The sequence below is a fragment of the Barbus barbus genome, assembly GCF_936440315.1.
Source record: "Barbus barbus genome assembly, chromosome: 5".
NCBI classification, from domain to species: Eukaryota; Metazoa; Chordata; class Actinopteri; order Cypriniformes; family Cyprinidae; genus Barbus; species Barbus barbus.
This window is the reverse complement of record NC_136733.1, coordinates 36,575,075-36,587,601: the sequence shown is the minus strand read 5'-3', so window position 1 is coordinate 36,587,601 and position 12,527 is coordinate 36,575,075. Positions and strand designations below refer to the sequence as shown.

Genomic DNA, 12,527 nt, shown 5'->3' with positions numbered 1-12,527 from the left:
CTGATCAAAAGTGAAAGTAAAAACATTTATAATTTGCTATTTTAAATTGTATTTTGAATAAGATTTTCATTTCAAATGAATGCTGTTCCTTTCAGCTGTATCCTTTAAGAATACTGAAGGGAAAAAAAGTATCAGTTTCAACAAAAATATTAAGCAGCACAACTATTTTCGACATGATAAAAAGAGAAGTAGTAAAATAAATGTTTCTTGAGCACCAAATCAGTATATTAGAATGATTCCTAAGGGGTCAAGCAACACTGAAGAGTAATGGCTGCTTGAAATTTAGCTTTATCACAGGAATAAACTAAATTTTTAAATATATTCAAATGGAACAGTTTTAAATACAGCCTTGGTCAGTTTACCAACTCAAAAACATTAAAAAAAAAGAGACTGTTGCATCTGAATTACATTAAACTGTGTTTTAGTTATTCCACAAATGCACACTTAATGTAGGCTTACCTGTGGGTAGGTACAACACAGTTGTTTTCATTTAAGCTACTTAGTCTAATTAGAGTATCATGAATCCAGCAGTGACTCTGTGTGTGAGTGCATTTCTGTATGTGTTTTAACCTCATTCTGTGCAGATTAGATATTGATGTGCCTAGCAGCAGTTCTGCACCTAGACAGACTATTAACTCTGTAGCAGTTACACCATTTATTCTAACATCTCATTCGTTAGTTTTCTCTCTCTTCTTTTTTGCCCCTCTCCAACCACCCCTTTCTTTCTTCAAGGTGAAGCTCCCTCAAAACACATCTATAAGATCCCATTGAGCAACCTAGTTGGACGGAGCATAGAGAGGCCCCTCAAGTCTCCGTTGGTCAATAAAGTGCTCACGGCACCTGCCCCCAGTGTGATCGGCTCCGCTCCCATGATCGCAAGCACAACCTCCCTCTCACTGTCTCGCATGGAGATCAAAGAGATTGCCAGTCGAACACGGAAAGAGCTGCTGGGTGAGTGTCTCTGTGTTTGCGCGCTCTTGAACCGAAAGCTATCATTACGTTTGTGCGGCACAGCGGGAAGCTGGCAAGAAATGTCCAAAAGAAATCAGCTGCCGCAAAAGTGCTGCTGGAGACGTGTTTTTAGGGTTGGACATTAGTGCTCCAAGTGGTGCAGCTCAGTACTATTTATTATTAACCTTTCAATTGTGAGTGATAAAAAAATTAAAAATATGCATGCTTGATCTGTTGTAATGCTTGTTCTGCAGTCAAACGGAGATGAGACAGACATTTTTTGTAATAGAAGTGTTAGAGTGAGACATCTTGATCACACATTAGATAAGCTGCTTGAATTACTAGACTGCCACACTTCACACCCTACATACACAGACACACGTACACACAAGAATGGCTGAGTGGACTATTGGAAGCACTGTGCAATTTAATGCCATTTTATCATTTCGGCTTACTATGTTCAGTATTATATGAATTTGTGTGTGTCTGAGTTTGTCTCTGTCCACTGTACCTGTTGTAGGTTTGACTGAGGAACCCAGCAGTAAGGCTGATGGTAACTCAGTGAAACAGAGAAGAATGAGCAAGAAGACCAAGGAGGAAGAACAGAGGAGAACAGCAGAGATAAGCACCACTGAGCAGTAAGCGTGTCTTTGTCTGTGTGTGTGAGAGAGTGTGTGTGTGTGTTTTGGTTGGGTGGTAGGGCTGGGCTATAAATATTGAATATTCATGATAAATTCACAAAGAGTTGGTAAGTTTGATTCATTTTCATAAATCAGTCATATTCATAAACCGTTTCAATTAATTGGTTCAAAACGCAATTGTCAAGTTTTTTAATGAACATTACATTACTAATAAACAGTCATATTTTTACAAGTTTTTAAAAACAAATAATTTCAAGATGTTTACAGCTTTTTACAGTTACTGAAAGAAAAAAAAAACTACTGTATACAAAAGGTTTAGGGTCATTATCTGATACAAATACAGTAAGATAATATCATTACAAAGTAAAATATATTTTAAAATGTACTTTATTCCTGTGATGGCAAAGCTACATTTTCAGCATCATTACTGTCACATTATCCTTCAGAAGAAACATTTTTTCAGTATTCTTTGATAATAGAATAGCTTTTATTTAAAAATACATGTATTATAAATTGATAGTAAATTGTATTATTTAATCTTTACTGTTCTGTTTGATAAATGTGTTTGATCAATGTGCCCTTCTGTTTGATAAAAGCTGCAGTCCGTAACTTTTTTGGGTTAAAAATGATCCAAATTCAACATTTGAGCAAGTACATAACCAGGCAGTGTTCAAAACTATCGCCTTACTTTAGCCCGATTCACAACAGTTAGCTTATATTAATGTTTTCTAATTTGAGTGGTACGGGTAGGTTTACACGGGAAATTCGAGCATGGCACTGCGTCGTTACGTCACGTCGGTAAACATAAAGTTGTACCGGCTACTAGGCTATCGCACGTGAGGATCCTGCAGGTGCCAGATCGTTTATAGCCTTTTCTCACAGCTGCTAGAATATTTAAATGTCAAAAAAATATTTTGATGGTGGATTGTAATCCAGAAAGGAATATATGAATGAAGTTAAATTATATTCCAGTTTTAAATGTGCTTCTGATTACAGATAGCCTGGGATTACACAAGATGTGTATTTTAAAGACCATAGTTTGGTTAAAAGAATTTATTAACATGAAATTCGAATGGTATGACAATTAGATTAGACTGTACAGAAATTGAAATCTACACGCTAATACACACTATACTAGTCATGCAATGCTGATATTGTGAACATTAATAATTTGAGAATAAAGTATAATAATAATAATTCGCACGGTTGTGATATGAGCTAACCGATCGTTAGATTTAATGACCATTGGTAGCGTGAAATTGTAATGCGTTTTCCCTCAGTTGGTCAAAACAAGCGTGTTAGACTTGTTACTTACTTGTTCAGATGGCAATATACGGTGAAAATTGTTATTTGGGTCATATATTCCAAGACGTAGGCTAGAATCTGTGATTACTAAATACCGGTGCGCTGACTGACAGCTACACATACTCCTCAAAACATTAGATGCATCCGCGTTGGAGCCGTGCCAGAGTACAACCCACGTAATAAAGATAAAAGAATAATGTTTTCAACCAGAGATGGCGACAAAGAGGCTAAACTTACGGACTGCAGCTTTAATGCATCCTTTCTCACAAAAAAGCTATTTCTTAAAAACAAACACACACACACCAACCCAAGCTTTTGAACAGCAGTGTGTAATGTAGACTAAAAATATCAAGCTATAATTTTTAAAGCTATATGTCGCCCAGTCCTAGCAAGCGAAAGGTTCTTTCTGCATGTTAGACGCCAAGTATACCAATGATGTATACTGACTATAAGATATCTCCAATCAGAGTGGGAATGGAGTCTGTAGATGGAGAAACTGATGTCCATCAGCTTTGCTCATCTGGCTCTGAGGTGGAGCCACGAGAAGATAGCCCACCCACGGCCAGCCCTTTTACCTTCGCCACATCTTTTGAGGAGGATATTCTGGACCTTAAGTGATGACAATCACAGTCTGTGGATCAAAGTGCACCTCTCACATCCTACTACCTTTTACTTTATATCATTCTTATTTACCATGTTATGTTGAATTTTGTGTTTTCCTCAGTCTGCCCACTCATCTGTGTGCGCAAATGAATCCCCAGAGCTTTAAACTTGGAGTTTACAGTGTGGTGATGTCCAAATTTACTCCTGGTGGATGTATGCATGTGTGTGTATGATCCTGTTTACTCTATAAGAAAGATAGAAATACAACTAGAAAATTCAGATTCTCAGCTATTATTTCAGAATTATGTTTAATGAAAAACTGACCAAAAATGTTAAAACCCCCCTAGAATCTGAGTTAGTCGAGGTTTGATTTAGTTTCTATGATTGATGACACACATTCTTCGTCAGCTTTTGGACAAATTTGTAGCTTTGTAGCAAACTTGTAGCCATATGAACAGAAATAAGAAATCAAAAAAAAAAAAAATTAAACCACAATTTCAGGTCAAGGCAAATATTACTTTTCACTCCGAGACCTGAATGCAAGATTGACACTCCTAAAAACAAACGTTTTTTTAACTACTTATTTTGTGTTTTTAAATGTTTTCTATGTTTGTGATTTGTACATTGTGTGATTATTTCAAAGTTGTAAAAAAAAAAACTCTATATGCATCTTGGACCAGATGCACATGAACATACAAATGTAAACATACATATAAATATATATACATCTTTCTAGTTCTATTGTATTATGGAGAAATAAAACTCACTTCTTGTGCATTTCAATGTTATGGTCTAACCTGCTTTCACCCTCACTATGCTTTTAAACCCTGACATGCAAACCCTCTGCAGAAAGGGCAGGAGTCTCCCACAAGTGCCATTTTCAACTGCAGCTGTCATACACTAGCGCCCTCTGTCAGACTGACCATGGATTGCTTATGTCAAGTGGCAGAAGCAAACAAAAACCATTATAGAACTCAGTCTGGTCACTACATCTGGTAAATGTGCAGTTGTTTACCGTGCTAACAGTATGAGCTTTGATCCATGAACATCCGCATTTACAGGCGCACAAAGTGCTGTTGCTTCTTGAAAAGGGCTCTGGATCACCTGCATGCCTCCCTTCAAACCCACTATAAAATACAAGGGATTTGATGTACTAATAGTTTAGAATTAGGATGTATTATCTTTACTCTTCTCATGGATTTGGTACACATAAAAAAACTAGGAATTAAAGCCAGGATTACTTTATATCTCTGACTCTGGGTTATACAGTCAATACAAACAAAAACTTCAATATCTTTGTCTTGTTTTCTAGTAGAATCTAAACATCTTAAAACAAGACAAATTTATGTGAGAAGACAAGCGATATTAAGACCTTTTCTTTCTTTTTTGGCCCATTTTTTCTTGATTCAGGCACAAGGCCTCATATTTCACACATGCACACACACATACATATATATATATATCTTCTTTTTTTTTTTACTAATATATATTCTTAACAGGATTATTTAAAGATGTTTAGATATTTTAACTGAAAAACACCACAAAAATACTGAATTAAGATTTTTGCTGTGTAATAAGAGAACGGGAATATTGATTCTGCTGTTTACAGTTCAAAATCAGAGATGTTTAAAGAATGTCATCAAAGTGACACCAGAACACAAGAGCCTCAGGAACAGCACAAGAGGAGGTGCAAGTATTAAACTGCTTAGCTGAATGCATGACCCCCCCCCCCCCCCCCCCCCAACCCCCAACCTTTCTCCATCTGAATGTGAACCATTTAACACTAGTAGCAGACCGGACAACAAAAAAAAAAGGGAAAACTTGGGAATATTTTTGTAAATGGAGAGTTTTGCATATTATTAATTTGCTATTTTTTGTCTTTGAAGGGAATGGGAGAACCAGAGACTGATGGAATGTGTTGTTGTTTTTTCCTTTGGCATATTGTCCGTTGTCTTCCCCGTCCTTCTGTTCACTCCCCAAACTGTTTTCACAGTGGTTTTGTATCTATATCGATATTAACTGTTTAGACTGTTTCAGAAACTCTGTGATATCAGAAATTAAACAAAAATGAATAAAAAAAAAACACCAAGTGTCTTAAAATATTGTATTGCCATTGTTTTTAATGCCAAGTACTACTTGTAAATGTTAGTATTTCAGATGTGGCCTCAAAAATATTACTATTATTATAGCATTTATTTGAAGAAGTGCTGTAGCCCACTGCTGTAGTTATTGTTCATTGATATGAAATAAATATTTATGAAATTTGACCACGTAGTTTGTGTTTTAACGAGCGTAAGTAGACTACTCACATGCCTGAACATTTATAACATATATTGACATCTATGATTGTTAGCTAGTGTTGTGTGGTCTCCAAATGTTGAAGGGTTTTCGAGACGGCAACATAGACTGCAAAGAGTCAGCAAACTGCTGTCAACATGAAAGGACAGGGATGTTTTATAATGACCTATAGGTGGTAGTGTTGTTGAATCAAACTGTTCAGCTCATAGACTAAAAAAAAGATGTTACAAAATATTTATATTTCATATAAATGCTGTTCTTCTGAAAAATATTATACTCAGCTGTTTTCAACATCATAATAATAAAAAATGTTTTTGAGCAGCAAATCAGAAGGATTTCTGAAGGATCATGTGACTGGTGTAATGATGCTAAAAATTTAGCTTTGAAATCACAATAAATGACATTTTAAAATATATTAAAATAGAAAACTTATTTAAATAGTAAAAATGTTTCAAAATTTTACTGTTTTGCTGTATTTGGGATCAAATAAATGCAGGCTTGATGAACAGAAGAGACTTCTTTAAAAAAAACATTAACAATCTTACTGTTCAAAACCTTTTGATTGGTAGGCCTAGTGCAGTGGTTCACAACCACGTTCCTGGAGGCACATTATGCATCTCTCCTTTATCTGACACTCATTTCAGGTCTTGGAGTCTCTAATGAGCTGATGATCTGAATCAGGTGTGTTTGATTAGTGAGACATGAAAAACATGCAGTGTTGATGGCCTCCAGAAACGTGGGTGAGAACAACTTTACTTTTTCTCTTATTTCTAGCTTTCAATTGGCTTAGAAATCAGATACACTGCTGGACAATAACCAATAGGGATGTAACAATTAACCGCGAACTGGTTGAAAATCGATTCAAATCGGTTGAGATGCTAAACAAATCACGATTCAATTAGGGGTAGGAGTTTATGTGAATGTATGTCTGAGGGGAACTTACTGTCTTTAGAAAAGTTTAGATGGTATTTTTTATTTTCATCTTGCCTCTGTATAATGCATAATAAAGTTGATAAGTGCAGCGCTGCTTTGTTTACAGGGGAAATCAAGGAAACGCTTAAAGGGCCACCTGCTGGCAGAGACTGAATCTGCGTCTCATTCAGCTCATTTGCTGTTTCTATTTCATGCAGATATTTTTATGTATAGTTTCATCAGGCCATTCTGTTTTTGCTTCAAATTTCGAAATCATACAATCTAATTTAGATTAAAAACTGCTCATGTTGCAAAATTGTTATTTTTGTTTTCTTTGCGCAAAAAAAAAGTATTCTCGTAGCATCGCAAAACTGAAGTTGAGCCACTGATGTCACATGGACTGTTTTACCGATGTATTTACTACGTTTCTGGTCCTGGGAACATTTCGGTTGCGTTGCTGTCTATGGAGGGTCAGATAGCTCTCCGATTTCATCAAAAATATCTTCATTTGTGTTCTGAAGATGAATGAAGGTCTTACGGGTTTGGACATGAGGGTTAGTAATTAATGACATAATTTTCATTTTTGGTTGAACTAACCCTTTAACGCAGCTGTAAAGGTATTAATATGCAACTTTTAGGGGATATAAGGTTAAAAGTTTACCCTTTAAGGGTACTGCCTCTGACAAGCTGTGTTATTTTTGCATTTTTATAACAGGATATGACACCTTTTATCACAGTATTTTTGCTTTTATTTTATTGAAGGCTTTCTTATGAACATTTCTGTAGATTTAATCTCTGAGCACACAGGTAGCCTGTGTATGCAGACATTTATGCAGGGAAAATGACAAGCAAGGGCATGTTTCAGATAATGACATATAGGTTCCAAGTAAATCCAAACACCCACTTTCCTTCATGTTCTCCAACAAGATAATTATTTGGTGCCCTTTCACATATTTATCCTGATTTACTTCCACCATTGGTGGAAGTGGTGTTTTCATCAAACCAATTAAAGATTGAGTCAGGACGTTTGTGGTATCGACGATAGTTCTGGAGGTCTGCTTTATTTTAATTTCTAAGTTTAAGCAAGAACATGCCTTTCCCACAAAGGTTTTGAACCCATCTGTCTTTTCCTGTCAGTAATTTTCCTTTCCTTTTTGTACCAAGTAACAATTGGGTCTGCCATGTTATAATGTCCTTTGATTTCTCTTTTTGTCCCTTTCTCTCTTAGCTCATTTTTAACGTATGCAGTTCACTGTCTCTCATTTCTTCATCTTAGTCAATAAAGTATCACAATTACCCATGAAAACACAAAACCTTTCATTATTATAATCCTTTAATATAAAAAACTATTATTTTCTCATTATCTCTTTAGAAACTTTAACATCACTTCACAAATGATATAATATAAAAATTAAAATAAGTTACACTTTGAAAGCAGAAAATATTTAAAATGTATATAACAAAAGCGCTGTGTGGTGAATTACCACAACCTTAACATTATACCAAAACCAGCATTCTTGAGGATAAAAACCAAAGTGAAAGCACCTGGTTGTTCTCCAAAGCCTGGTGGACAAAGAGGAAGGACAGTGTTTGCGCAACGGCGTATATTTAACGCTACAATAAATTTGAAAAGCCTGGGCTCTGCAGGGCTTATGGTCTAATAACAGAGGAATTTTTACAAGTATGGAAAGTTATTGTGGAACGGTCACATGGACTCTGAACTGACCTCAGCAGTTATTGCTTATGTACGCTTTGCAGTATGAAAGTGAAAAGCTGGTGGTCACTGAACCAAAAGTCTTGTAAGTAACAGACTCAATGTCCATTCAAGGAATTGTTGTATCAAATATATAAATATGCTGAGTATATGCAAACCTGATTGTGAAAATAAAATCACATTAAATAACCTTCATTCGAATGCTAAAATGACACATAGCAAAACACAATACAAACTGTAGTGTTCAGTCCTAAAATGAATGTTAGGATTTAAGAACAGAGCTATTAATTGTCGGTCATAAATCATCAAGTCTAATGTTAAAGTGAAATATTGATTTTGTAACTGTTGAGATGCTGTAAGTCCATAAAGCAGCATTCTGCATCACAGCTGCAAACATAAGTCTTGACCAATCACAGAAGTCCATTATTGAGATGGTCATGCAAATGAGGCTACTTCCATGAGTATCTGTATTGCCATTGAAACGCAAGGCACCTGAGCGATGACATAGGCGAATGAACGTTTCGGTGCTTTGAGTGCCAACAGGTATGCGATGCTGTGGAGAACTCGACCCAGGAAAAAGACCAGAAAATGAAGTCGTGCAACTGCATACGAGGGGCCTGTCATGGAGTAGACGGCTCCGAGAAATAAAAAGGGGAAAATATTTTCCATGTCATTGACGTGTGCTCTGGAAGAAAGAAAACAACACACACAGTGCAAAAATTAATGCAGGTAAACCACAATTAAAAATGTTTGTGATAGTGTAGAGGAAAGAGAAGGAAAACATAAATAGGAGATGTGTATTTGGCAATTTTGTTGCCATTTATGAATGATGTGGCATAGCATGATCATGCTTGTTTAGTCATAGCTCATGGTGAATAAGTTCTTTTCCAGTTTTGACCACATCCCTCACCTATTCCCACATTGTTCTTTGAGCCTTTCTTTTGACTACTTCTAGGTAATGTAATACCCTAAACACTGTATTTGATTCAATAGCCATTTGAGTTATTTTGAATGTTCCAGTCTGTGGAAATACATATGGAAAACTGCTTTTCTCAGAACCAAGGAGCTGAGGAATGTACTCTTAACATCTGGCTTTGATCAGGACTTCAGCTATAAACTGTCTGGCTCTGTCTAATGGCAGCATGCCTGGACAGTAAATCATCACACGATCTTGCAATGTAAATTTCCTTTCACTCTGAATCACTCTCACAGTGCGTCATGTGCCGTTCCATGAACAAATCACAGCAATAGGAAGTTGTACTTCCTGTACCCACTTAAAATAAATTAATCATACTATGTTGACATTCATATCACAACATTATGGTCAACTTTCCCTATATTAACTTAGCTACGTAGCCATGGTTGTGAAATCCTGCGTTACACAAATTCTTCCTCATCTCTTTATCGCAACAAGGACTTTCCATTACAAGCCCTTTCAATTTTAAAAGAAGAAATAACTTTCACTTAGGCCTATGTGTTAATTAATCTTTCATTAGATAATGTTCTAGCTTTAGATCCTGATATAAAATCTGACTGTATGCAACAGGCTTAAAGAGAGCATAAACTAGATGATATGCACCACATCTTTTCAAATATGAATCTGTTGCTTGGCTGCTAAATAATATTAATAATTATTTTAATAAAACATAATAATAATAAAGATAATGGTGATTTATTACAATATTAATATAAGACAATAATCTTTGAAATGTCTGTTTGTCATTGAAACCATTTTTGTTGACATGTCAATGTAAAGTTGTTGATCCAAACAAGAACTTTTAACCATTAGCTCTATTTAACGCTGTCTTCCTGTTTCTGTTCACATATTTGTTAGCCACAGGGTTGTAGTGAAATACCTTTGTGAATGCATTGCAATTAAGGTCAAATAACGGTCCTGTCAGGACTCGCTCCTGCTAGCCTACCGTATTTTACCAATCTGACAACCACAAGCTACCCCTCTCTGGTCCTGAAGATCACATCAGTGAATACCTTTGAATTATTTACAGGAAACATGAATTTCCAATGTGACTAAATTCAGTCATTTCAGAGCACTCAAACATCTTCATTGTTTTCACATTGGGCAGATGTTGAGTGGATTGGGCCGTGACTGGGCAGAGCAGGCAAGTTTCCTAAAGATAAGTTAGAAACCGCCAAACAAAAACATGCAGCACCCTGCATTTTAAAGTAATGAATGTTTCCCAGGCAGCCAAGTCTATGGTTTTAAAGTGTCTCATAACACATCGTCTCTCTTTCTCTCATGCTCTCACATACACAAATACAGGTACTGAAAAAAGTCTACTTCGAGCTAACTGCATGGAGGCTGCATATCTGTTTTACTTTTGACTAAAAATAATAAAAATGGGAAAATAAAGATATCTTAGCTAGTCTGTTGTGGATTAATCATGCTCCCAACTTTCACACACGTGTCATACCAATATTATTTTTCAGAAAAGGTTGATAGTGCTAAAAATATAATATAAATAAATAACTAAAGGAACCCCGCCAGACATCCTGCACAGGTTTTTTTTTTTCAACTAAATGGGTCCACTGGGAATGAGACTGAAGCTTAACTTTCCCAATAATATACACGCAACGTTTTTACAGACACTAATTTTAAAATATTCCCCAGTCAGAAAATGAAAACCATGTGAACAGAAAAATGAAAACTAATTTTTGAAGATACATGGAAAACATCTAAATGGGAATAATGGAAAATATACAATATTCAAAGTAAAAAAATAAAATAAAAATCTGATTTTACTTATTTTATAAAATGCCAGAAATTCACTGTACAAAATTACAGTGACAGCATACCAAAACTAACACATTAAAATGCAACAACAACAACAACAACAACTCCTAATCAATATTTCTCACAGGAACTTGTGGGAACACCCTTTTTCAATGTATCATCTTGTCTTGATAAAATTGATATTTGTATAGTGTTGAATGGTTACATTTAATGTATTCAATTTAATATTGTTTTATGCTATTGTGTTACTGTTATTGTTCGTAAAGCTGTTTCGTTTGTACTGCTGATGTCAATTTATTAATAGTGGCATAGCCTACGTGTAACATGGCAAAAAAAAACAACAACATATTTTTCAGCCTATATAAATGTTTTTGGAGCCGTTTATACCAATGTTTTGCTCAAATTAGTTGCATTACAGAATAAAATCACAAGTGTGTAGTATTGTGCATACCTCCTACAGCGCTCCACATATGGATCAGTTCGGCAGAACTGCACACCTCCGTGTCTATCGGCGTCCTCTGGATTAGCAAACGCCTGTCAAGTACATGCATCTGTTTTTACCGCATATACATCTAGGATGTCACGTCATTCTATAAAAACACATCTCTGACCAACATTTATTTCTGAAGTTAATCCAGACAGCTGCAGTATGCAGAGTTCTATTCAAAACAAAACACTCCACGCGCTCGACGCGACGAGAAACTTCCATTATAGAACAAGGCACGCGGATGCAGTAGCATGAAAACTATTTTAATAAGTAGCCTATGAATAAAAAGTTCCACAACTTAGCCTACCTTTTTCCGAAGTCTCACTTGGCCCGTGATGATGCCAATGATGTACATCTTTAAGATTAAAAGCGTGCCGTAGAAGATGAAGCACAACAGTACATCGCTCCCGAGCATCTTGACTTCGACAGACTGAGTGTGTGTGTGTGTGTGTGTGTGTGAGTGTGTGTATACGCTATGATGAAGTCGTGTTTGGAGTAGGTTTATATGAGAACCCCAGACAGTTTAACCCAACCTCACTACCTGTTAAGAAACTTTCACTGAGAGCAGACTTCCGTTTTTCCCTGCCCGTGACACACTGTCCCATATGAGGATAGGGTGAGACAACTGGAAAACTCCAGTCTTGCCTACATTCACTTTAACAGCAGAACTTCCTCTAAATTTAAATTGGAATAAGATTTTGAATTCCGGAGTCTTACTGATTATGCTGGAAAATGGTATTAGTCATTTTTAATAGATATTGGTAATTTTGAAAAACACATTATAGAATAATTATCAAAGAAATCATAAACAACTAATGTTTATTCATTTTTATCCTATATCTGAGGTCTTAGACTCCAATTAAA

General features: G+C 35.9%; 2 protein-coding genes across 5 annotated transcripts in view; one reads left to right on the top strand and one right to left on the bottom strand.

Annotated features, from left to right (window-relative positions):
* LOC306869971 (GTPase-activating Rap/Ran-GAP domain-like protein 3) overlaps positions 1 to 5,559 on the top strand; it is a gene marked incomplete at its 5' end in the record, with an annotated part of 64,694 nt that extends 59,135 nt beyond the window's left edge. For all 4 annotated transcript variants that reach the window (XM_079416958.1, XM_079416957.1, XM_079416960.1 and 1 more), the window contains 3 exons: positions 733 to 951; positions 1,472 to 1,589; positions 3,365 to 5,559. In XM_079416958.1, coding sequence (XP_079273084.1) covers positions 733 to 951; positions 1,472 to 1,589; positions 3,365 to 3,515 — 488 coding nt within the window. In that variant the 3' untranslated portion in view covers positions 3,516 to 5,559. The remainder of the gene's footprint in view (positions 1 to 732; positions 952 to 1,471; positions 1,590 to 3,364) is intronic.
* A 1,881-nt stretch (positions 5,560 to 7,440) lies between these two features.
* Positions 7,441 to 12,327, bottom strand: LOC306869840 (prostaglandin E synthase-like). Its single transcript, XM_079416767.1, has 3 exons — positions 11,971 to 12,327; positions 11,628 to 11,710; positions 7,441 to 9,109 (listed from the first exon to the last, which is right to left on the bottom strand). The coding sequence occupies exons 1-3, from the start codon at positions 12,076 to 12,078 to the stop codon at positions 8,860 to 8,862; spliced, it is 441 nt and encodes a 146-aa protein (XP_079272893.1). The 5' UTR covers positions 12,079 to 12,327; the 3' UTR covers positions 7,441 to 8,859.
* Positions 12,328 to 12,527: the final 200 nt, after the last annotated feature.